This window comes from Chaetodon trifascialis, chromosome 16, assembly GCF_039877785.1.
Source record: "Chaetodon trifascialis isolate fChaTrf1 chromosome 16, fChaTrf1.hap1, whole genome shotgun sequence".
Lineage (NCBI taxonomy): Eukaryota > Metazoa > Chordata > Actinopteri > Chaetodontiformes > Chaetodontidae > Chaetodon > Chaetodon trifascialis.
In genome coordinates, this window is record NC_092071.1 from 14,421,331 (window position 1) to 14,448,317 (window position 26,987).

The 26,987-nt window shown below is 42.4% G+C and overlaps 1 protein-coding gene across 1 annotated transcript; it reads right to left on the bottom strand.

The window, feature by feature from the left end:
• Nucleotides 1-3,386: 3,386 nt before the first annotated feature.
• On the bottom strand, nt 3,387-26,710 carry zbtb20 (zinc finger and BTB domain containing 20). Its single transcript, XM_070983341.1, has 4 exons — nt 26,363-26,710; nt 10,551-10,695; nt 7,633-9,168; nt 3,387-5,499 (listed from the first exon to the last, which is right to left on the bottom strand). The coding sequence occupies exons 3-4, from the start codon at nt 9,146-9,148 to the stop codon at nt 4,964-4,966; spliced, it is 2,052 nt and encodes a 683-aa protein (XP_070839442.1). The 5' UTR covers nt 9,149-9,168; nt 10,551-10,695; nt 26,363-26,710; the 3' UTR covers nt 3,387-4,963.
• Between the last annotated feature and the right edge of the window lie 277 nt (nt 26,711-26,987).

The following is a 26,987-nucleotide window of genomic DNA, read 5'->3' on the forward strand; positions in this document are numbered from 1 at the left end:
ATCTGTGCAATGTAGGAGAGAAAAACTATGAATATTCTGTATAGTTGCTGTATTATGTACTGATAGGCACTTGATAGGCATACTCCCTATATCCCACAAGGTACTGTATACTCTAGCTGCAGTTATGTCTTTATCAAACTATCTGAAAATGTATTTTTCATCTGTGTGGAGATGGTGATACTTAAATATATATAGTTTATTTGTAAGAAGTTATTTATTTCACTCTTATGTGTACTGTAGAAGGCCCAAAAAAAAAACAAAAAAAAAAATGCAGTTACGTATCATCTGAACGGTTTCGTGAGTTTTCTGTATTCTACTCTTAACTTTGTGACTTTATTCATGCTTAAATTAAACAATCTGACTTAAAATGTGTGGAGACAGACTGGAGGACGAACAGGAAGACAGACACGTGCTTATCAGAATAAAACAAACCTGTTCCTTACTCAACGCGACCCTCACCATTACTATCTTCCATTTCCTTGTTTTCATCTCAATGCAAAGCGTATAAGCGTATATATATTACACTGTGAAATATGACTCAATAGCTGACTATCCTTTATCCAGTTGCGTGAAGCTATGTATGTATAAACAACACCACTATGATCACCATAAAAAAAAGCAGGAGGAAAGCCTGAAATAAAGAAGTATAACAATGAATTAAACATACTGCAAGAAGGACAAGAATGTACTGTAGACCCTGTGTCTCTACACTAAGATAAACAAAACATGAACAGTAATATATCTGAAACACAATACAAACAGCTGCAGGCTCAAGGCTATTATCTACTTTTCAATATGTTTTGTTCTGGAAAATATGCAAACACTTTGCAAACATAAAGCCTAAATTTTTTTTTTCTTTTTTTTCAAACTAACAACTAGAAGAAGCACGATTGAGATTAAGGACTTATTTTCTGGATAATGTTGCAACTTCTCAACAATTTTCAACCGACTCTTTTGCAACACTGAGAAAAGAGAATTAAAGCACCACCACGAGTAGCTGAAGCAGTATAAGGAATATATAACTATGGACAGTGAAGAGCATGTGATGCTAATGCGGCGGGCCGGGGGGGTAAAAGCCTGGGGTACGCTATAGCACGTCATGACACACTGGAGAGAAGGTTCTTCCCCTTCCAAGCCTGGTCTGCTATCAAACACCTTATGATACAAGAAGTCAACTGACAATGGGACGAGTTATTAGCCCTCATCCAGATAACGTTGAGATTGGCTACTTTTGTTATTCCATAAAGAAAAAAGAAAAAAAAAAGAATTGATAGTGTAATTCTGAAATCAAATATTTCAAAAAACCAACATCGAGCTACTTAACCTACTATTTAGACCAATGATACCACAAAGCTGGTTGTACTCATCTAGCTACAGTCAATAGTGCATTTGATATATGTGTTTACACAAAATATGTAAAATTTAGGTGCCATGAAGGAATGCTAGATTACTCAATACGTACATTACACTGAAACAATTCAATTAATGTCTCTGCCTTTGCTTTCGAAGAAGTGATGATGTTTAGTTTGGCAGTGTTTAACTCGGTACTGAACAGACAACAAACACCAACATCATGAGCTGTGTGCCATACATGTGGCAGTACTGTTGGAAAGAGATCTCGGCAGTTGCTTACATATTCTATTTAGTGCATTGTCTGTTAAGGCATGAGATTACCCTCCACGTGCTGTGTAGAGACAAATATAGCACTAGCATGCAGCAATATTGCCATCCTGGCAACAACAGCTACAAACAGGAACCATACAGTTTAGGCTTATATGCACACCATAGGAGACAGGCCCAATCAAATGTTAAATAACGTGCTGCTTTCACTGCGGACTAGCCTCATGCTTCCTCAGTGCATTTCTCACGTGCGGGTCAATATTTTCTTTTTTTAGCTGAGGAGAAATCAGGATACTGAATCTCTCTCGCTCTCTCTCACATGTTCGCCACTTGGCTTCACTTCACCTGACTCCACAGGAAATCGAGTAGCAATTATGTGAAGTTTAGCATCAGAACGCTGGACAAAACTTCTCCGAACAGTAGGGCGAGGCCGACCGTGCTCGACCTCGGCTTTAATCGAATCTGAGAACAGGTGTTACAGGTGCCACATTAGCCCAAAAGGTTTGGAGAGCTGCTTCTCATAGTACCTGTGTTGCATATTGCTAAGGAAGCCCTACAGTTCAGATATTCCACTTATCAACAGTTTGATTAGGCTATATATCACACAGACACTCACAGACATACGAACACTAAGGAAGGGACACAACTGTGTACAACTGACAGACAGATATCAAAGAAGCTGCATTCCATCACCTCCCAACACCTTTAAACCCACAGAAAGTTGTTCTAGGACACACATATCATTTATGTTACACACACACACATTATAATGTATTATTATTATTAATAATAATATAGAAATAGTTATTATTATTACCTCCGCCAACGGAATTGGACGGGAGTCGTGTTTATTATTACTGTCGTTGTTTCGCTGTTAATGTTGTTTGGCTTGGATGTTCTCATAGGAAAATTCTGTCTGTTTAAAGAAATGCAATTGAATAACTGTTATAGGGAGCTGACTCCATAAAAGAATGAATTCAAAAGGTTCAAACATAGATGAGCACACATAATGGTACACGTTTAAATAAAAATAAATGCTTGCATTAACACGGCACGAGTATATACTGTAGGTAACTGCAAGCAATAACAAAAGCCAAGAACCGCTGAATTACTGAATGAATAAATTGAAACAAAGCTATTCTATTACATGTGAACTCTACAACCAAATGTTAGATTTTTAACAAAAAAAATCCTCTTTTCTAAAACTATAATATCTCTGTTAACAGTAGTGCACTTATTGGTTTAAGCAGTGCAACATATATGCAAGAAAATAATGCAGTCCACTTATCAAGATTTTAAAAAATGTTTTTTTTTTCCTTTGAGATTGAATAAAAGAAAATCATAGAAGTTCATTTAAGGAAAATGATTAAATATTAAGCACAGGCATTTTAAGAAAATGTGCAAAGTAGCACTTTGTTTTTTGTTTTTTTTGAATCCACAGCGGGTCTTTTTAAGACCGCTGCACGCAGTTATTCTTTTAACAATACAACTACGAAAGTGTTTGCTCACATAAATGAGCAACTCCTTCAGATTGCAGTTGCAGGCAGTTGCATGTGTGTGTGTGTGTGTGTGTGTGTGTGTGTGTGTGTGTGTGTGTGTGTGTGTGTGTGTGTGTGTGTCCTATTTGGAGTAAAAAGCAATTACAAAACAATTCAAATATCAGAAATGAGCCTTAAGTGATGTGATGCATGGATGACAACTTGTGCACACTAGCTTCCAAATCTACTCTGTACATGCTGTGTCGAGGTTTTTTTTTTTTTTTTTTTAGAAAAATCAGGAATGTATACTATTGTCTAGAAAGTCCATCTGCAACTTGTGGTATATCAGGAAACAGTGTGATTTGAATGGAGCTACTCGCTTTGCTTGACACTGTATTTCCTTTCAAAACGTCACATGCCATTTGAGCTTTCAGGGGGCGCCAATACATTCAGAGCGATGCATTTAGCTCCCACTTGCTGAAATAGCTTTGCAAAAGCATTGAAGTGGTTATACAGGGGTTCTACGATAAGGATGGTATTTATTTCCAATTCAAATTTGACTCAAATTAAATCCCTCCCTCTTTCACACTGTTCCAATTAACAACTAGCCTCGCCTCAATATTCTAACAATTCAATCATCAAATTAAAACCACGAAGGCTACTCAATAACAACAATAGTTAAAGTGACAAATCTTGCTTTTTAATCTACATCCCATAACAGTCAGGTGCAAGTTGAGGAGCAGCAATTATGAAGGAGAGAGTTTACTCGCATATGCCAGCCTGCCATAACTGTGAATGTGAAAGGCTAAAGAAACAAAAACCCATCAGCAAAAGAATCTTTCTTTTTTTCTCATGTTTTGAAATGGAAGAGGTCTAACTAGCCTTAACAGTCTTTGAAGATATTAGTGGCAGTGTATGCAAATGAGTTAAACTCCAAACTTCAGAAAAAAAGAAACAGATTTTTGCTCAAATACTGTCTCATCAACACACCCTAATTTAGTAAACATAATCTTAACCATCAAAATGCATGGACAACAATTACAAAACATATGAGAAATATTTGTCCCCGCCGCCACCGACGGGAAGTTACATTTCAGTAAAATGATTGAAATTGGTACCTTGACAACAGCTGCATTATAATCCCTTAATACCATAGGAATAAATAAAACCCAATGTCAAATTAACTACTCTCCTTTTTTTATTTTACATAAGAAGGCAATCTTGTGACCATCAGTATTTTTAGAGGGAATATGTAGCCCAACCCCAGATGATTTTTTGTTATTGGTGTTGTAAATTATACCACAGTAAGCTTGGACATCTATAGTTTCCAAACTGGTCAGTATGGGTTCACAACTGCCATGATTTATGTTTCACGGCAATGTACACACACACACACACACACACACACACACACACACACACACACACACACACACACACACACACACACACAGACAGACAGACAGACACATGCAGATACACAAACCCTCAAACACATATGCACATGTATATTCATTCAGACGTATCTACACTAAAGGTGTGTTTGTGTGTATGTGTTTCTTTCGTAGGCCTTTCGGTAGTGTTCAACACATAAATCAGTATTTTAGGAAAGCATACATTTAGAGGCCTGTAGTTAGGATCCATCCAGTAGATCAATATCAAACTACTAAGCCTTAAGGCCACCATCTTTTTTTTCTTTTAGAATAACAGAAAAAAAAAAAAAAAAAAAAAAAAAATCTTTTTTTTTGGGAAACTTAATGTGCCAGTGTCTATACTCATTACTCTTCATACCTCAAAACAAGAAAAGGAAAATCTAGTGCCATTTTATTTGTCATTCTTTTTGAAAGAAGTTTATCTATTAGTACTTATCCATCGGAGACATGCATTCGCATGTGGTCATTGAAGTGCTCCATTTGGTCGAACTTGGCAGGGCAGACGGAGCACACGTAGGTGGTCCCTTCTTGGCAGCTCGCCTCTGCGGCTACACCCACTCCTGTTCCAACCCCAGCCCCTACTCCAGCACCTCCGCTCACTGGCATGGCGAGGGCCACCACTCCAGCTCCAGGCTCAGGGACAGCCATGGGGATGGGGATGGAGACCGGGCCCGGGGTGCCCGCGCTCCCCGACAGGCCTGTGATGGCGCTGCCTGTGCTGTGCAGGGCCATGTGCCTCTCCAGCAGGGTCTTGTGTGAGAACTTCTTCTTGCAGATGTAGCACTCATAGGACTTCTCTCCACGGTGCAGCCGCATGTGGACATTGAGAGAGCTCTTCTGGGTGAAACGCTTGTTGCAGATGCTGCACTGGTAGGCCCGCACCCCTGTGTGTGTCACCATGTGTTTGATTAAGTAATCCTTCAGGGAGAACGAGCGCCAGCAGATGCTGCACTGATGAGGCTTCTCACCTGGATGTACATGGTGCATTAAGAGGAAAAAGGAAGAGACACATTTTGAGGATTAGGTTTGCAAAGTATGGAAGAATTTGTGCAGCAACATTGGACGCCTGGAGCCAGCAGTGTTACTTTTCCAGTACAGGAACACACCCCAGGCTAGAATTATTCAAACCTGTATTTGCTTTGTTATGATGCTGACTTCACCAGGTGCTGCATGCTACAGCTTTGTGAGAAAAGGTTTCCTGTAATGCCGCGGTTACAACGAAACTGTCCAATTGATATTTTGTGAAAATTCTAAATTGCTGTGATGACTTTTCAGACACAGAAAGGTGGAGCTACGAGGAAAAGTGTGATTGTAATAATAATTCCCATATGATCACGAACCAAATAATTCATGAATCTATTTGGTATTTTTTTCACTTTGAGATATCAGCTCATTTTGCATAATTGTCTCTGCTGACATTACCGGCTGTGAAATATTAACATATTAATAATTACGTACAACTAACAGGTAGAGAGAGGGAGACAGACTGACAACACTGCAAATGGGCAAGTTGTATCACACAAGTTAATGAAGTCCTGTGTATCTGCTGTTTGCCGCTGCACGGAGTGTATTAATGTGCAGCTACCTGCTTTGATTTAATGAAGCAAATAATTTATACTTTTACTTGTCGCCTTTTTTATTTTCTACTTAATCTGCTCCGCGGCAGGGTCAGAAGTCAGGGTCGGTTACAGATCAGCAGCGTGGAGCTCGCACACGTAGAACAGCTGTGTTACTGTCTCGCCGTTCTTCAGGGCACTTTGTGTAACTGAAGCTGTCTCTTTTGTCTCTGAGTGATTTTTGATGATGTGTATCATGCAGTAATACCGGTGTGTCCACCCTCTAACAGCTATTTTGGGGGTGTGTTACACAAATCCATATTTATAGCACTCTTTTGTAATGACTGTTGACACTGCAGGCTTTCCTCAGCTTGATTTGCACTGAGATGTAATATATTACATATACCAAGTACCTTTTTATTCCCCTTTTTTTAAATGGACTAAAAACAATTTATATTGTATATGCATTACATGTATGTTAACATTAGGGACAGCAACATTGTGCAAAATGGCCATGACAGTTTTTAAATAATGCTTTTCACAAGATTGAGTAAATGTAATCCATCATTAGCTGCCATGGCGTGTTCAGATTCCATCTATGTGATTGATTAATCAGTTACTTTGCCTATCAATATGTTATCGCTCTGCTCCGCGCAGATGTGTGAGTAAAATCTGGTTTGAAATAGCATTTACAGGTGGTTCTGGCAAAGCAATGGATTCTAATGAATAAAAATGGCTGTATGAGTAGGCAGATTTTATGAGATCATCTAATTGTTAGATATCTAATTTCTTGGTTTCTGTGATGAGGAATTCTGCAGCTTGTGATTGATAAGGCTGTCAGGGCCAGTGGGGCACAGTGTAGTGATGTGCTGCATGAACAATCTCTGTAAGTCAGATGCAAATTATAAGAAAGATGCTGCGCAACTGTGACCTCATGTAATGAACATTTTGACGTTTCACACTGCAGTGCATGTTTTATGTACAAATCTTCATAGCGTACTGTTTTACACGCAGTATTTGTTAATTAATAAACTAATGTGGACCAGAAGGAAAGGATAAATATGGGCACTGATCCACTCGACTATCAATTCAACTGAACAAATATCTAACACTTAACTTTCTCTTTTCTCAGATGTTCTTGGTGTTCTCTTCTCTTAACCTGAATCCAACCTTAACCCTTACTTGAACCAGTCATGTCTGTGGCACCTGACCATATCTGAACCACGGAGGACAGGGTGATGGAGAACCACTGACATCAACGTGTATGTTTAATTTTGCCCCTTTGCATGCAGGCACTGCTATGTTGTCACTGCAATAATAGCATTAATGAAAATGAAATTGTCTCATATTGTTTTTGTATTGTGGAGAAGAAACATTTCTAACATGTTTTGAACAATGTGTGTTATGCAGTCACGCCTGTCACCCACATTTCTACAGTATTTGGCAGAACTGCGATTACCTACATTAACTGTGGACAATATGATCGTTTAACAGAGCTGACTGGCTTAAAAAAATCTTTACTGCAAGTAAGACTTTTGGACTCACCAGTATGGACAAACATGTGTTTGACGTAGTTCTGTTTCGCAGTAAAGGTTTTACTGCAGAGAGTGCATTCATAGGGCTTCTTTTCCCCTGAGCCAACTCCTCCTGTAGCCTGTTGCTGCTGAGCTGGCGCTTGCTGTACCGACATGGGGTTCGGGAATGATGGCATTGCAGGGGGCGGCACTGCCACGAACTGGGGCTGCTGCTGGCCAGGAAGGTAAAGGAAAGGCTTGTTGTCTCTAGCCGGCTGTGCAGGAAAGAGTGTGGGCAGGAAGGTGCCTCCAGGAGTGCCCAAACCTTGGGAATTGCTGGGCACGATCGGCATCCTCAGATTGCTGGTGTGTGAGTCTGCTGCCTGGCGCATGTAGTGCGTGGCACTTGACAGGGACTGGGACATGACTGAGTTTGGCAGGGACTGCATCATGCTACTGTCACTAGTGCTGTGGGATGTGTCCCCATCCTCTGTCTCTTGCACTTGCTCTGGGGACGAGTCATTGACCTCTATATGCACCGGACCTCCTCCTTCACCTTGCTGACCGTCCTCGCCCACGTCTCGTCCGAAGCCCAGGTACGGCTGCTGCTCCATAGCATCTGGCTCAGTACTGATGGAGGAGCTCACCCCTGAGTCAAAACTTTCAACCTTGGATTCACTCTCTACACCCTCAGTATGGTCAGTGTCGTCTTGGCAGTCCCCCAAATTCTGGTAGCAGCTGAACTCATCTTCGGCCTCCTGCTTTATGTGCATCCCTCCTGTTTGTATGCGTACCGGTCGGGGTTGCTTGCGGCAGTGGGTGGACTCTGCTGTGGAGATGAAGCGATCGACCTGCTGCGATCTCTCCTGGATGCGGTTCATCCAGGGCGGATCTTGAGATTGGTGGTCCTTCTGAGTGCTGAGAGCCGAATCGTAATTTGACGTCAGAGGGTTAATGTACAGGGGGCGCTCGCGGGTGCCGTTCTGCAGAGAGAGACTAGGGTAGGAGTACAGTGATGTGTATGCGCGATCCATGCTTTGCTGTGATGTTGCTTGCATATAACCTGACTCTGCGTCGCTGCTGGGCCCAGAGGTGCCAGACTCTGGCGTGCCACGGGGTGTTTCCTGACCAGAGTCTCCTGGTATGACAGGGAACCCCCCCGGCCCAGCCAGGCCCACATTCTGGGACACGATGCGCGTACACTCATCAATGACGGTCTTGATCTGTAGGATGCTGGCAGCAGTGAGGATCTGCAGGGCCTCTGACTGAGATACCCGCAGGATCCCGCTGTACATAAAGTCAATCAGCTTTTGGATGGATTGCACTGAGACCACAGAAGGGATCTCAATGTCGCTGTAGCCCAAGAGCAGCTTGTCCTGAAAGAAGGGGCTTCCAGCAGCCAGCACGCACCGGTGAGCTCGCAGCATACTTCCATGGATCCGAACAGTCACGTCACAGAAGTGCCCACGGTTGCGCTGCTCATTGAGGGTCTCAAGTACAGAATTGCTGAAGTTGTGGAGATTGATGTTATGAATGCGCTCGGTCATCCCCTTGCAACTGATGTCACCTGCAAACAGGAAGCGACACGTCACCACATTATTCAACTGGATTAAATACACAGACGTGCCTGAAATGAAGAATTTCATGACAAACCACATTTTCTTTGTCATGATTTCTTTTCACACATAACAAAAACGCATTTTCATTGTTGGTTACAACATTACTGATATAACAGCAGTCATAAAACGGTGTAATTGAATAATTAAACATACACTACGCAAGAGAATAGTGAAGAGCAGATGCATCACAAAAAGAAGCTCCCTGCATGCAAGGAAATGGTCTTTTGCCTAATATGAGAAAACACAACCACGTCCGGCTGCTGCCATCAATTTAAACATGTAAAAAGTTCTGCTGATGTTTGGCATAAACAGGCAACGTTCATTATAGGATTCCTAAAGTGACAATATAGACGTGGCATTTCTAATATTTTTCCCTCAGTCCAGTCTCTCATTATGAGGACGAGAACCAAATGATTTCAACATCTGAGCTAAATTTGTCTCTTGATTCGTGCTGTGCAAATTCCACATTACCATGGTGTAAGACAATTAAGATGGTTCCCATCTAATAATTACAAGTTTCCCTCTTAGACTGCATATTTCTGAAATTCCCCCAACCACCATTAGGTGGTGCACTGGGCTTAGGGGACAACAGGCCTCTTTTGTTAGCCATGTGTTCACTTTGATGGCGTCTCCTAACTATCCTTGGAATACACTAGATGTGACCCGGCTGATCAGTATGTAAGATAACTTAAGATCCTTTTCTTCCCAGTTAGGCCTTAAAAGAATGGAAAATCTACATTGAAATTAGATTGGTGGTACGAGTAAGAATTATGCAAATTGTGGGTTTTCATTATAGCTGTAAAATTAATTTCTTTTGCCTATAAACAAGCTTGAGTAAAATTTAAGTAAAGCACTCGACCTTATTTGAATGATTATAAAACACTACATTTCCCAGTGCCGCCGTCCTTTTTTTTGATGTTGGAAACTGGACACGTCCCTGTCAAAAATGAGACATAATTCCTTTACACTGTGTCTGTCAATGAATAACAAATATATTTCTGAAAACGCACTGGTGATTAAATGCCACAATCAACACATAACTCAACTACTGCGCAATACCAAAAAACTTGGAACATGTGGACAAATGTCTTTTAATAGAAACAGAAAGAGAAACTGAATAGAAATAAATTGAACAGCAATACAAATAACGAAACCACATGCAACAGTAATAGATTAGTTTGTCCCAATGAAGTAGAATTGGGCTAAAATGAAGTGACGAAGCAGTGCAGCAGCGTTAGCACAAAGTATGAATGCTTATTTCCAGCCAAGTTATTTCTAACTTCCACGTAAAGGGGAAAAATAAAAGAAACCAAAGCAGTCCAGTACTCACAGTTAGATGACGTTTTGTTCTGAAGATGCTTGTGTGGCTGGTGATGAAGTGCGGGTCAAGCTTCAGTTTGCTGGTGGAGATGGCTGATCAGAGGCCGGGTGCTAGGCAAGGCTGTCAGTCCTCTCTGTCCAAATCATGTGTTGCTCTGCCACAGTGTTTGGAGGGGGAGAAAAAAAAGACAAAGACAAATCTTAATGCCACATACTGCCTCGTCGATATTGCCACTCCCTTAATGAACCCGGAGCCACAGCAACACTCGGATCTACCACAGGCACGCTGCAACAGATGTGTGAAGAGTTTTCAAAAAGCAAGACGGAAGGACGCTCCCGTGTGCACATGACCACCAATTACAAATCAAGGTTGAAAATAATATTGGCATTAGAGCCAGTTCTTCTCTCAGCGGTTATCTGAGCCGAAGGGCAACAGAACCACACCCTTCTGAAGAAAAACGATCAAAATTTCCTCATAAATTAACATAGATTAAATATTTCAGAAAAGGTCCCAGCCACCACAAACTGTGTGTGTGTGTGTGTGTGTGCGTGCGCGTATAGGTGTATGTGTGGATGTGTGCGTGTGTTCTTTTTCGGTTTTAAATCCACAAATGAAACAATATATTTCACGTGTGTGTGTGTGTGTGTGTGTGTGTGTGAAATAGTCGACAACATCCGATCCAGACGTCGAGCGGACAGTAGAAGTTGTAATAATAGAAAAGAGCCAAATATTAGACACACAAGGCATTCATTGAAAAACACAAGAAAGGCATTCAACAACGTTAAGCATGTGATGAGCTGCTTTGGTGACGCTAACAAGCCTTACACAATTGCTCTTATACTGTATGCACATTAGTATGCTCAAGTTTTACCTCAAAACTGGGAGGAAAATGATGTAAAAGTGACCACATTGCAGTAACATACTCGCAGTATCGTTTAAGGTCAGGCAGCCTTAATAAAATGTACAATTTCTCTCTTACCAGTCCCACACTGGTCAAAGTGCCTTCACACATCTCAGCCAGTGAAGCTTTAAAACTATCTGGAAATGACTGCGTGTGCTGGGATGTGAATATTTATCATTAATTGGAGTTTGGATCATAATTACAAGTGTGATCTTACACTTTTTTTTTTTAAGAATAAATTTAAAAAAACGTTCAGTGTGCTGTCACGCTGGCTACAACACGGACATCAAGTGCTCTCTATAAAGCGCCAGTAAGTACAGTGTGCTGCTGAATGAACAGAACGGGGGTAGGATTTGACCAGACCTGCACGTTAATGTTGCCACATATTATTCTTTTACAAATCTCCAGCACTTTCAAAGAACACACCTCTCGCTTTTGAGACGCGGTGGTAAAACCAGCGTGATTTTAAAGTGACCTCTGTGTTTTTTTCTCAGCGGACTCTGCTGTGCCACGGTAACAGATACATATTAGGCCATAAATACGTCTCCAAATAGGATTTTATAAATAGTTTAGAGCGGCGAAGCAGAATATCTGGGAGAAAACCAGAGTTGAGGGGTTAAAGAGCAGGAACTGAAATAGCTCTGTGTCCACAGGCCTCATGTTGAGTAGCACTGCGGGCAGCGAGACGTGCGCTTGTTTTCTTGAAATGTCCTTGTCAACTGACTAATCTAATGATTAGATATAGACAAGTAACAGCGCGTTAAGCAGCAGAGGGTGATCACACGATACTGAGAGCGACCGTTCTTTGGCACAACAAACACACACCGGTTTGCTCTTCTTTCTCGGCCAGGACAGAAAATACATTTCCAGTGTGAGCCCCTCGATCTAAAATCCAACTTTTCCTTTTTTTCCCCTCAAACCTTAGCTGTGAACCAAACTCACACAGTAACCCACAATCCCCCACAACTAGCCCTTTTCCAATACCTAACTTGAAAACTAGATCCAGCCCAAATCATTAACCCCTCTGGAGGTGGAACTCTCGCTGTAACCTCACTGTTGGCTCTCAAATCGTTCAGAATTGACTTAGTTAAAGTGAAAACCAACAAAAAGCGATCATTTTAAAGCCTTCTCTTTACCGTACTGCATACACGCACATGTGCCAAAATGCTTGAATCTATTACAAATATTTGACCTTTTTTTTTTTATTCCTTTTACAGCAGGGGTTAGTTTGAGATGTAACTGTACTGTGATGCCATGGGCCTTTTTTTTTATCTGGCAGCTGTTCGACAATGCAAACATATATGTTCCCTCTCCGGCTTCCCTCCCCATCCAGACATGTAAATCCACCTGCCTAAGGGGGTAAAGTGAGGTGAACGCAGGCAACAAAGGAGCAGGCCAAGGGAAGCAGGCTTCAGTTGCCCAGACTGCCACTCACAACAGTGATTCCATTTTAGCCGTGACACAGTGGGTGAGCAGCAGCCAGTGCCTACCTGCAGTGAATTCTAATCAGCCCAGGGGTCTGTCTCCCTCCCTCCCTCCCTCCCTCCCTCCCTCCTGTACCCTGCCTTGGACTAAAGGGGCTGATGATCCTTCAAAATTAATTAGATCCTTGTAGGAGGCGGCCATTTTCTTTCACTTCCTAACGCTCCACCAAAAACACAAAATTTTGGATCAAACTAAACGCGGGGTGTGTATCCTCCCTCCTCGTATTGATCTCTTTCTCTCTCTCTCTACCTGCTTCCTGTTTCGCCACGTTGAAACTCTCTCGCCGTCTTTTCTTCCATCTGTCTGTCTCTCAGTCTGTCTGTGCACACACCCCCCTCTTCCTCTTCCTCCCTCCCTACGAACCTTCCCCAACACCCTCCGCCCTCTCTCTGGCTGCCTCCATGCTCCCAGCTCTGTGTCTGCCTCTGTGGAGTTTGCTGTCAATAAATCCCCAGAGGTCAGTTTGTCTGCTGGAAATCAGACACAATGCTTCAGACCGCCAATGCAATGCATGCTCTGCTGCTGCCGCCACAACAAAGACTGAGGAGGGGAGGAGGGCGGCGGATGGGGGGGGGGAGCGGGGGGGGGGACGGGGAGAGAGAGTGGGGCAAAAAAAAAAAAAAAAAATTAAGACAGAGGGTTGCAACTTCACCAGCCAGACTCCAGGTTAATCAGCTGCCTGTATTAGGTGACAGGCTGATGAAATACGCTGCATCGAATTGGACATTAGTTAATCATGGGGGGGGGGGGGGCTGGTTTGGGGGGGAATAAAATGGTGAGGATGGGGGATGGGGTTGAGAACAGACATAAGAGGCGTGCTTATGAAAGGAGCAGCATCAGCCATGTGAATAATATACATCTTGAATATGCAAATACTGCTTACAACACACACTAGAAGCATATATTCAAGGCCCTTGGTACATTTAAATCTAGAGACAAAGGGCCACGGGGCATTGTGAACAGCTCATGTCCATGCATGTGCATACAGCAGCGCCATGAATCCGATGCAGATTTGCACTTATCAAGAGTGTTTTGTGTCACACCTAATTAACAGTAATTTATGAGTTTGTTTGAAACCTCTACTGCTTAACGATCACTGTCCAACATTGTAATTATTAATTTCAATCATCCTTTCAGCCCAAGTGCATTAGCATATAAACTACCAGAAATCATGTTTTAATAGTATGGTTTGGATATGGGATCTAATGTGATTTAGCGCACAATGTAAATGTGCGGCGTGCACGCTGCGAGACGTGCAGCAACAGCCCGGTGATGAAGTGTTGATCTGACGAGTGATAACCGAGGGTGTGTTCGATAAAGGCACAGTATGTTCGTTACACTCCCCTGACTAAACAATATAACTCGCTGCAATCAGTCAACATCTCGAACTTTTCTGCAAAAGCAAATTAAATTAAGCCGCAGCTAATGCTATTGTGCCGTGGTTCTTTTTGATCAGAGCAATTAAAAATTATTCTTTTAGGTAACTCAATATTCATCTCCGCCCAACGACGACGTGTTGGCGGATTGATTCGGAGCAGTTTGGAGCGTCATGTCTCTTGCTACATTTGACTGTGCGTCTATGAGGTTGTGAGGCAGTAACAGGTAAAGTAACTAATGCACCTTAATCACAGGCACTTCAGGAGAGGCAGAAGGAGACACCTCACAATCTCACAATCTCAAGATTTAACTGATTTGCCTTTAAGGCAGTTGCTGAAAATCAACAAGCACACGTAGGCTGTTGACAAGTTGAGCCAACGTTTCTTTCTTTCTTTTTTTTTTTTTTCTTTCATTTTTCCTTCTGCCTTGACTGAAATTGCATGGTGTAACATAACATCACCAATGAAATATAACTGAAATGAGTCCAAATGTCTGATGAGCTACGTTCAAACCAGGCGTTATCACACGAATCGCCTTCCTGAACTTTGAACCGGCTCTTCACCTACAACACAGAAGTAGAACCAGCGACTCTTCCTTCACAAACGCAGTTTCAATTTCAAGCCCGCCATCAGGGACAGTTTGACAAACACGCAAACGGTGTTAAAATAGCACTTTGTGAATGCCCTCTTGTTCTGTCAGAGCTTCATGTTCTAATTACAGTGCCATTGTACTGTTATGGCCACTTCTCCATTCATCACTTGAATAACTATATGGCATCGCGTGAATTTCTGTGCATCACACACAAACTGCAGCTGTTATTAACTCTTTATCGTCGCCTAAATTTAATCTCATTGTTCATGTTTAGCTCCACTGCCACTAAAAATGTCTTAAATAGCACAGCAGATCAATGCGATACGACATTCAGTCCAACAGAAAGCCATTCAAGTGTGACAGGATGTGCGGCTTTCAAATAAATTCCTCAAGCAAACAAATAACAATGCGCACTACAATACCATCACACAAGGAAAGGACAGTTAAAGTATTTTTTGACAGGACAGCTTGTTCAACTTCGTCATTTTCTGTCAAAAATACACCCACCACCACCCGTTATCCATAGCAGATCTGTTGTCGTTTACAGATGGGAGGATAATCTACTTCTAATATACTTTTTTTCAGGCAAAGTCCACACAAACATTCATGAATTAGTGCCTTCAGTAAATGATTCCTACTGTATTTTATGAAGTTTCCTAAAAGAGCACAGAGGGCAAAAAAACAAAAAGCCAGTGTTGGCTTATGGCCATTAAAATGATAAAGACAGTGTCTCGCTTTGGTCCTGGATCGCAGGCTTGAAAGAAATTTCTCAGAATTGGCAAATGGCTGCGCTTTTGTTAATGAGCATTTGACCAAAAAGAACCATCTGACTACTCATATGACAGCCTCCAAAACACCTCTAACCCCCGAAGCAGATAATGCTAAATTCAAGAGTTATCATTTAGGCACAAGTGTCCACAGCAACTGCCTCTCTACAGCTACTACACATGTCGAGGACATTTTGCCTCTCCAACAAAGGACCTCGCAGGCCATTAAGAGATCTTCATGAACCTGCAAAGATGCTCATACAGGACTCCACTATCTATTACTGCTGTATCATGATAAAGAGCAGTTAGTTAATTCTGCTGGGCAAGGAATGTCAAACATGCATGTCTCTCCTGGATGGTTGTATAAGCTCAGCCAGATCTCATGAAGTGGACTGTGCAGTATGGAGAGGTTCCAGCACCTTTATGCCTCTGAGGGAAAACAAAGTATCCTCTGATTATACATCCTTGAGAGATAAACCACAACAAAGATTCTTACGAGAGGATCGAGTGGGACCTATCTGCTAACAAGCACGCGCTTCTTAGACTGTGCCTCAGCCTCTGGATGTGTTTAGGGTTAATGTATGCACTGTTTGTCACTGGAGGCACCGAACAGAACGAAGCCACACTCAGAGGAGATGGTGTTTACTCGAGCCTCACGCCAGGCTCAGCTTCATACACAGCGCTTAGAGGGTTATGGTAAAGGTGTTGATGACGTGGAACGAGAATGAAGATCAGAAACATGACCTCATGTTTATTTTCATTAGCGATTAATCTTTCTGTAATTTTCTTGATGAATAGGTTTGTTGTTTGGTCCATAAGAGGGCAGAAATTGGTAAAAAGTGCTGATTGCTTTTTTCCATAGCCCAAAGTTGTGTCCTCATATGTCTCTTTTTGTCCACAGCCCAAAGATATTCCACTTACTGTCACAGAGGAGAACAGAAACTGGAAAATATTCAAATATCCACCAATCCATTTTCTATACCTGACTATCCCTTTCCAGGTTGAGGGGGGGCTGGAGCCTATCCCAGCTGTCAACGGGCGAGAGGCGGGATACACCCTGGACCGGTGGCAGGCGATCGCAGGAGTATTCAAATATGAGAGGCTGAAATCAGAAAATGTGATCATTTTTTCCTCAAAAATTCTTATCATTAATTGATTATCAACGTAGCTGCTGATTAATTTAATACTAATCGATTAATCGGCTAATTGCTGCAGCCCTAAATGTGATACTTTCTGTTCTTTTTCTTATAGCAATGCTTTGACTATGATGTGAACCTCCAAACTAAGAAAATCCAAGTCGACCAGCACATTTGCTGGATTATTTCACCGTTGCTGAATGTGACTGTGAGCGGCCTCAGAAGTTCTGCAGCGCATTTGAGCAGCGGCGCCGAGGTGGTCCACAACAGAGCCGGACTTTCACAAATGCACGAGGCTGCTTTGAGCAGTTCAGCGACAACCCTGCACGTTTTGTTTCGCCGGTCTGTGCTTCAAGGGTCAGCCTCTCTCCCAGACTGTGGCGAGCTCAATGCTCGCCTTTTAAAAGGGTTGACGTGCTCTTAACATGCTGCATGTTAACAACACAGATGCAAAAGGAAACAGTGGAATGGACTTTGCAAAAAGGTTTTTGGATGTAATATATTTCTTCAGCCTGTAGCTGCTGCAACAACAACACACGCCACTGGGCTGAGATAAAACAGAGTCATTATTTAGGTGTGCTAACGATATCTTCAACATGTTGTGTCTTCAGCTACAGCTTCTGCGCTTTATGTGAGTAAGACATTAAAGGCAGATGACTTATACAAATATTCTCTGCTTATTTTCAGCCTTATGGTTGTTAGCACTTTTTAGTGTATTTATAGTTTAGCAAGCTGTTGGGTTGTAAATACAGATTATATATGTCTCATCAGCTCATTTGACATATGACCCATCTAAAAGTGTCATGCTGACACACTGAAACACAGTCAACCGCATGAGTGCCCTATACACACTTTCACCAAGTGCTAGCACCTCTGGTCCAGAGGTCAGCAGGCTAACTGAGCAACATGAGTCAGGTATAATGACTTAAACATACCACAGTTTGAAATTAACAAAAGTTGGCACAAAGGTAAGATCTTCTGGTAATCCAACAGGGAGGGGGTGCAATCTAGCCATATTAGGAAACTTTATCCATACAATACCGTGTTGCAAGACAAACGTGTTGAGCAAGCCAACTACAGAATTTCACAAGAAATGAGAAAGACAGGCCAAAACTCAGGATTTCTCCCCTTTTAGTCTTGTGTCAATGACACTGTAGTAAAGACAAACTCACAAAGGAGACTAGATGTTATGTGGAAATTTGAGCTGATTGAAAACAAATATGAGGCCAGACATCCATAGAAAGTATCAGCTAACAGAGAGTCGTGTATCCAAAGAAAGCTGGAAAACACACACTGTTAGTCAGTAAATATATGTTGGAGGAAACTATACATTTGCTACCTAACAACCACAACCGATGACAAGAAATAAACATGTTACGTTCCAGTAAATTCGTATAAACTGCAACTTAGAACACCTCACACTGCCTATGAGCGTCAACAAAACTGAATCATCAGAGTGTTTGTTAGGTGTTCGTGTAAAACCTGCGCCAGAGAGAGCAAAACTGCAAAATGGTCTGCCCAAATTTGAACAAATATTTTCAAAATGACACTCTAGTAAATGATGATGATTATTATTTTTTTTTTTAATCACAGGCTGTGCTTTGTGCTTCGTTGTGTAAATTCTTGTTGTGAATTGCTTTTGCAGGCGGGCACACACAACCTCTTTTTAATACCTACCAGGCTCAGGCGTGACTGCAGGGAAAAACTATGTTGCAGCCACCAGTTGGAGTGGTTATACCAGTTCTATAGGATGTTATACACTATGTTAGCATAGCCGTATATTATCACTAATATACATTTCTCTGTTGCAAAGGCATACGCTGTGTTTTTTATGTGAGTGTTGTGCCACTACTTGCCCTTTTTCAAGTGTTTTCTACACATCCTATTATAATTGCTAAACGCTGGTGTAGATTTTAGCCTTCTCTCAGCTGTTGTATGTTCAGAAAGCAGAGTCCCTACAGAGTCAACTCACAGCACACAGTGGAGCGCCAACATGACCACCCATCAGCTCTGTTTATGATAATCATTTGGCCTTTTGGCCCTGCTAATGCACATGAATTGTTTGGTCAGTGTGGGCTGTTTGAATGCAGCAGAATTATTATCTTTGACGGTAACAATCTATAGCTCACAAAGCCCAGAGTGTAACCTAAGCCCATCAGCTGTTTCTAGTAACATTACTATAATAATCATGCCACATTGCTGCGAGTATTTTCGGCAGGTCCTATCATAAATGTGTTACTTCTAAGCCATTTGTACAGTCATGGTTAGAGGTGGGGGAAGGTTTGTGCTTCATTTTGATTTTTCACTCATCTCTGTGCACCGGAGGGTTTTATGTTAAGAAAATCAAACAGTGCGCCTTGAACGACGAGCTCCTGTTACCTCTGCGAGTGTGTTTCTCTGTTTATCTGCGTGTTGGCCCAGTGATCTGCCCAGGGTGTTGCCCTGCCTTCGTCTAAATGCATGTTGGGATACGCTGAACTGACCCTGAACGGGAGCAAGAGTGAAAAAAGATTGAGTGAATGAATGAACGTGGAGATAGGAGCCAGCAGCAGAGCCAACTACAGTCAAAGGCCAGGAAAGACATTTAGCGCAAAATGCATTCATGTCATTTCGCCTATTCATAGAAATGATAAAAGAAAACGAAGCTTGATGTTTGTTTACATAGCAGCTGCCACAAGGTATTTTATTCGAAGTTCTCACTTAAGTGAAAAACACCGTGCCAGCTATTACACCCGTGTACAAACTACCTCAACGTCTCTGGGAGCCTGACACATGGACTGCGTCTGTGCTGCCAATGTAACGCAGGTGACACAAACAGGAGTTAACGCAACCAGAATACTCTTCATCATCTACAAGTGTCAATTGTAAAACAAGCCCTGCAACTTTGATAAAGTGGAAATCTGTTTGTGGTTGAACAGGTTGCGCATGCTTTTCCTTTATCACACGGGCGAACTGTCGTAAACCAGCCAAAAAAGATAAAGCATCCATTTCCTAGTTGTTAAAACAATAAGCTGTAATCCAAATTGATAATGATTTCCAGCGTCTTGAAGGAGTCTATTTTGAAATCTGTCTGTATCAAGGTCATTTTTGGGGCAATAAACAATGTAGACAGTATCAGAGCAGATATTCCTTTCATTGTCTTGATAAAAAAAAAAAAAAAGAAAATTGAAATTCTTCTGTGAAAGAATTTTCTTTCAAAAGACAAAATGTCTGACAGCGATCTCCTGCGACTGGATTTCAATACACTAATGACTTACACAATGAAAGAAGAGATAAAATACAGTTTGAGCTTCTGTGGACACACTCAAAGGTTCCAACAATCTTCATTTTGTGATAAAGCCACAACACAAATACTATTGTGTAAATAATTCCTCCTAAGTCTGCCCATTGCTATTGCATACCGGTGCACCTTGAGTAAGACTGTGCACAACCTTAACATTTTGGCTGCTGTGAGTGCTGTTTACTGGCATGAGGCTTAAAAGGTCTTCCTGAAGCCAAGATAGAAGCATACGCAGCTCTCACTCTCGGTAAAACAGACTCAAAAGTTACCGAAGGCTGCTTTTTTTTCTCTTGTTGTTGTTGTTTAATTTTCTTAAATCCTCTTTACTTTTCTCCTTCGGCGAGGCAGTGATCTCACCGTGACTTGGAGAAAACCATATGGGCAGCAGGGTGAACTGAGGACACACATGCACCTTGGCAAACATACAACTTCGCTATTAGAATCCAGGATACATTTTTCACATCAGCTGAATGCCTGGGCCTGCCGTGTGTGTTTAAAGAGAGAGAATACAAATCAGGTTCCTCTCATGCAAAAACACAAAGCGTTTGTATGGGACTCAGGCATTCTTCATTACAACTAGTTGCACTTTAATTAAGGTTTTTTACTTGCAAAAATCCTTTGTCCCGTTGTCAAACGGTCTCTGCTCGAGTTGTTCAATGATATTTGGGCCTCATAACTGCTGACTTTTAACGAACAGCCTTAAAAACCAGCACTGCAGATATAAAGAAGCATGATTTAGGAGTCTGTTAGCAATTTCAGCAAAGGTAATGGAAACACATGGTCACACCCACAACTGGATTGTGTTTGTACTGTCTATACTGTACATGTATCAAACAACAACACCAGGACATATAGATAGATGAAAACAAGTGGCAGTTAAAACGAGTGGATTTGACTTCACATGAAGAAAAAAAGATCTTGACAACAATTAAAAATATAGAAAATGAGTCCTTTCATTCTAACGCTGCACAGAATTTGTGTGTAAACAAGTGTGTGGTGAACGGTTCGGTGTTTTATATTTAGATATAAGTTGGAAATGTCCTGCAGTCGATCCTAGAACAACGCTGTATTTAACCATCTGAGAGGGATATTCACTGGGTTTCATAAGACGTTATAAAGTTTTATAACCGAACAAAAGCTTCCTGACAACAGCATGGCACATTCACAAATACTTATTGAGTCTCAGTGTGTGCTTTCATTACGCATTCCTGTGATACTTGCAGCGCGGGGAGATTCCAAAACAAAAGTCCTTTGAAAACTTAAAAACATGCCTTAAAGTTTTTGGTTTGTCAGTTTTCCACATGCTGCACACTCTGAAAGTCACTGAGGTCTGAGTGAAATGAAGTTGTATAAAAGTCGCTTTTATGACCAGTCTTTTGCATTCGGACTGCCAATTTACTCAAACTGGGAGTATTTTAAAAATCCCTTTTCAATGAATTTACAAATTGAGCCAGTGTACACAAAATGTGAAGTTGAGCTGTCTTCTTAAAGCACGATCAGGGCATAATATATAACTTACCGGTTATTTCAAATGAAATTAAAACCTTCAGTTTATTGCAAAGCGTTCTTATCCAAGAAAATTATCACCCTGTCAATAAACAATACACATTTGTCCCTCCCTTAAACGAGGCATATCATTTTCCATTCTTCCTTATAGCTGGGAGGAAATCACCACGGCTCACCATAACAGCATTTTGTGTGGTATAACGCGGCCAAAGGGGAAATTCTCTCCATAACTGCAAAGGCAAACTGTACGCATTCAAAACAGGTCCTGCAATTGTGTTATTAGTATTTTCAAGAATTAAAAAAAAAACAATATCATGTGAAGAGAAGCATGTTATGTGTGAAAAAGGTGCTTTGTGGGTAGAAGGATCCAAGCCAGTTAGCCAAGAGGCAGCTAGCCTGCCAATAATTCCTAGCTTGCAGAAATCCCTCTATGCTAACAATCCAGCGAGGCGGGGTTAGCCAGCAGCGCGCTCTTATTTCTTTATGATCAAGAGATCAAAAGAAAATATAAAATGTATCGTATAAAATAATATGAGACACCTCTGAAGCTTTAGAGGTATCTGAGGTTTTTTAGGGTTGCCATGGTAACTGGGGACTGGTGCAGTATTAAAGCTGCAATTGCTGTAAAACAGTCTTTGCAGTGAACATCAGGTGAGAAACTTTCTTCCTACACAAAAACAAATCTTTAATCTTAAAGTCTATTAAAGGCTTAAAGGCTATGGTGTGCACCTGAAAACAGCCTCAGCTGGCAATCACATCAAAGATTAGTTTTGCTCCATGGGGGAATATTCTTCTAACGAGTATTATAAAGGAACAAAAAAAAGGGGGAGAAAAGGATAAACACTGTGTGAGACAAAAAGGCCAAGCAGTTAACAAGCACTGTGACATTCTGGATGCAATCCACAAAGTGGCTCGTTATATCGATGGATCTCTACTGCATTCCCAAAATGGCTGCCAAATATGTTCAACTGGGGTAGACAAAGTGCCAGGATGGACTCAAGTGCATATTTTTTAAAGTCTTTTCTCATATCATGGTAAAAATACCCTACTTGGAATTATAAATGACAAAAATATATTCTACTTTGACTTTTTTTTATTATTATTACATTGCCCGTCCAGGCTTAAATTTGCAGCCAAATTTACAATTTCTAAATGGAAACGACACATTCAAATAAACCAAATTTTCACTTGACGATGCACACGGCAGGAATTAACAGCACTGCGTGATTCGGTGGACTGAGGTGAATTCCACTCATAACCAACATTACATGCTCTCTCCCACCTCTCCCGGCCTCTTTCCGTTGAATAATGTCCAATGAACCACCCAAAAAAAAAAAAAATCTTTTCAGGAGAGTTGTATTGAAGCAGCACAATGAACGTATATTCATGCATTTAATTATGCAGGTGATGGGCCACCAGGATTACCTGGTAACAGCCTGGTGAAGATGGCTCGATGGTGTGGGAATAACAACAACCAGAAATGTGGCATTGTGGAGGCTTCAGAGAGATATCTCTAGCTTGTCTATCTGGGCAGCAGAGCCTTTTGCTGCTCTTTAAAAATTTTTTGGAATACTGACCTGCCATCTGTGTGCATGTACAGTACAAGATGATTGTTTTTTTTTTTGTTTTTTTGCTTTTTTGTTACATGTCTCTTCCAAAGAAGCACTCATTCCATGAGTGCAGCATGGCATCCTTGCACATTTTCCCGAGAGTGAACCCAAATAATCAGGTGGGACGAATGTGCAGGAGAGTGACTGAATCGGCTCGCAAGCCTCTCAGGATCGACACGTTAAGTCAGGCTGTTGGTCAATACTGAACTGCTGAACGTGAAGAGAGGGTGACGAGCTACAGAGGACGAGTGAAGGATGGTGAAGCCAAAGGAAAATTGGGATTGATTGCTGAGTGTGGATTAGCTGAACACCTCCCTCCCCCTCCCCTGCCTTCATCTGAGAAGGTCTACAGTTTATCTGCTGGGTCTCCTTCATATAATAATGAGTTTCCTTGGTCTGCAGACATGCTCTTAAATATTCATTAGTCATGGGTGGGTTTTAGCCGTGACACAGAAAGCGGGCAAATGGCGATGGCTCAAAGAGTGTGAATATTAATGCACATGTGGAATACATACATATAAATACTCATTAGCGACTTGCTGAGATGAAACTGGGCACCTGATACTCTGGACTACAAACACTCCCAAGGCACATAATGGCTGTTTCTTTCAGCAGCTACTGTACACCTCTGTGCGGACAAAACCAAGAGTTTTTTTGACATGAAGCTGTGGTGAGAGCTCGCTTACACACACACAAGACAACTACCTTCCAATTCATCAAACAATAAAATGTCCAAAAACACAGGCATTAAGTTAACGTGGAGTTTCTTTTCAGATGAAGGGTATTCCATCCAGCACACTCTGTGCGACAACATAATTTTCACTTTACTCACCCACATGCAGCCTGTCAATCAATATGCTCCAAGTCTTAGGACAGATTTCTAATTATGCCCAGCTGAAATCTTACATCAAAGTGAAACGCTGCTACACCGGGCTGCACGCTCAGCTCTGTGTCTCTCCAAATGTGTCCATTCAGAAAACAAATCATCCAGCGCAGCCATCAATTACATAACCGAGCCTATAGGATTGCAGCCCGTTTACGTTGTGGAGGCATATTCTGAATGAAGGCAGGGGAGAGGAAGTGATCAACAGCAAAAAGTGAAAAGGGACGATGGCACAATTATGTATTAAACACCTCCACACACACACACACACACACACACACACACACACACACACACACACACACACACACACACACACACACACAGGTGCACATCCACGGACCGGGTCCGCGTTGGAGGAAGCTGGACGCAGCGCTGCGCTCTCGTTCAGCCTCCTCCTGTGTCCAACCCGGGACCAACCCGGCCGTTCGCACGGAAACAGCCTCAGTGGCCACACCAGAACCAACATCTGACACGACCAACGTGTCGACGCAAAGCCTCATACCTGCGCACAACTTCTGGGCTACAGGCGAGTGTGTGCCGATGAATCAGACCCTGACCGTGGACTGGACAAACTGTCAGAGGCGCTTCTACAGACACACGTACGTGATGTATTACTCTCTTCATGTGACAAAGCCAAAGCGCTTTGGGACAGCGTCTGTTTGCCACACACACACACACACACACACACACACACACACACACACACACACACACACACACACACACACACACACACACACACGCTCTCTCTGTCCCTTTCTCAATCCCTCTCTCTCTCTCTCTCTCTCTCTCTCTCTCTCTCTCTCTCTCTCTCTCACACACACACACACACACACACACACGCAGACGCGCAGGATCGCGCCGGGATAGATGGAGCCCTTCAGAGCCAGACTGACATGTTGCTCCGTCTCAACTCCCCACGGCCCTTTCAGTGAATTTTGGGGAGTCATTGCTGCGTTTATTTTTTTATTTTTATAAATATTTTTTATTGCGCCACCGCCGAGCATATCCACGCATTTTAACTTTATCCAAGAGGCCAAGTAGCAGTTGTAGCTTCCATCTAGCGAGCAAGCGCAGCGGAATCACGAGTGGCCCATGAATATTTTGCAACAAAATGTCTCAAAAGGCACGCAGGAAGCGCCTCTTGCAACTTTAATTACACCAGAGCATGGCACCATATCTAGGCCACCCGTCGCCTAAAAAACATCCTCACATCGCAAACATTTTCCCATACCGTAAGCGGATTGCGACAATTAAAATCACCATTCATTTTGGAGAGCCATGACACCAAAATCCAGAGTCCCGCTGGATCGAGTACAGATTTATCTCCCAAAGCTGAACCTGCGGTGTTGTTTTACCTTCGGACACAATATGAAGCAGCCTCTCTCCGCCTGCTGAGCACATCTTAATGTGAGCCCGTCTCATAAATGCCACGCCGTATTGATATTAATTCATAAAAAATGTAGGCTAGACATCTGTCTGAGTATACGCGCTGGTGTGAGCCGCTGCTAGAACGATGTATTCCAGACATCGAAACCATCTTCCCGGCAAGTTCAGCAAACTGAAATGTATTTGAAGACACACACACATACACACATGTCTGGCGAGTGTGTGTTTTTTTCTTTCTCTCTCTCTTTGCGGTTAATTGCAATAAGGAGACGCGTTTCCTCCGATTCAAATATCTGACCTAAAAGCCAAATGCGCACGTCGGCTGCCACAGTTGTTCCGGGCTCACAGTGTGTGAAATGTGAACAAGCAGCCTGCGAGCATCGCGGAGGCTTTGGCTGATTGAGAGAAACGGACCTGTGAACGCAGTTTGACCGGAGTATTGTTCTCAAGTGTCCCCCCCTGGCCGGCTCACGGGCAAATCCCAAAGTAAAGGGCTAAAGGTAAAGGGGCATGTTGAGAATAATGACAGATGGGAAACTTGCGTCATGGCAGGGCAGCGCGTTTTTTGGTAGTCGAATAGAAATGGACAACAAAACCCCCCGGCAGCCAAAACTGAGACCCCCTTCACATCATCTCGTAGGCTGGCGTCACATTTATTGAGCGTCTGAGCTCCTCCAAAAGAATGAAGTTTCCGATTATGGAGTGATATTTGCTTGTTAGAGGCAGCCACAACTACATGGAAGTCAGAGGCTTTTCGTCCAATTTCACGCTGAAGTCAACGTGCGTGTTTTCATCTCTTGTACAGGAAACTGCTCTTATTTCTCCCCTGTGATGATAGCGTTACAGATAGTGCAAAGACCCATCCCTTTCCCCCACTTTTCTCAATTTCTTACCTGCACTTCGAAGCTCGTTCAAAAAGTGGCGACAGCGTTTCCACGGCTCCCCCCGTTTTCCCCCGACGAAGCGCGTATAGTTTTTTTTTTTTTTCCTAATACGTTCCTTTACTTTGTTTCATTTCTCACTTCCATCTTCTTTTCATCTCATCAATAAACACACGCTGCAGCCTACCTTCATAGAGGAGCTCGGTTCAAGTGTGCCCTCCCATTTTTTAACTATACATCGAGTACTTTGAGGGGTGGTGGTGGTGGTGGTGGTGGTGAAGGGGTGAGGGGGGAGGGTGGGAGGAGGGGTGGGGGTGGAGGGGGGATAAGCAGGCACGCCTTTTCACTTAAAGCTGCTATTGGAAGAACAGTGCACTGTCTTGGGTTGGATCAGAAATCTGTCAACATTATTGTGCCCCAATCGCAGGGAGCGCAGTGGGACGGTGAAACCGGCTCCATTATGGCTCTCTGGAAGTGGTGGGAGTTATAGTAATAGTAGTTGTAGTTGTGGTGTTCCTCCTACTCGAGGTGTTTGAGTTTGCCTCAGCAGCAGCGCAGCAATTTTATAAATGGAAGTCATGCTGCGTAATGAAACCTGGAAAGGATGAGGCTTTGAGGCGGCTCGGAGCGAGAGCGT

What these genes read in the sequence shown, in the direction of transcription:
- zbtb20 (XM_070983341.1), bottom strand. Translation starts at nt 9,148, where the DNA reads ATGACCGAGCGCATTCATAACATCAATCTCCACAACTTCAGCAATTCT. An exon ending in ACACATGTTTGTCCATACTG is followed by an intron (nt 5,500 to 7,632) that starts GTGAGTCCAAAA and finishes ATGTACATCCAG; the next exon opens with GTGAGAAGCCTCATCAGTGC.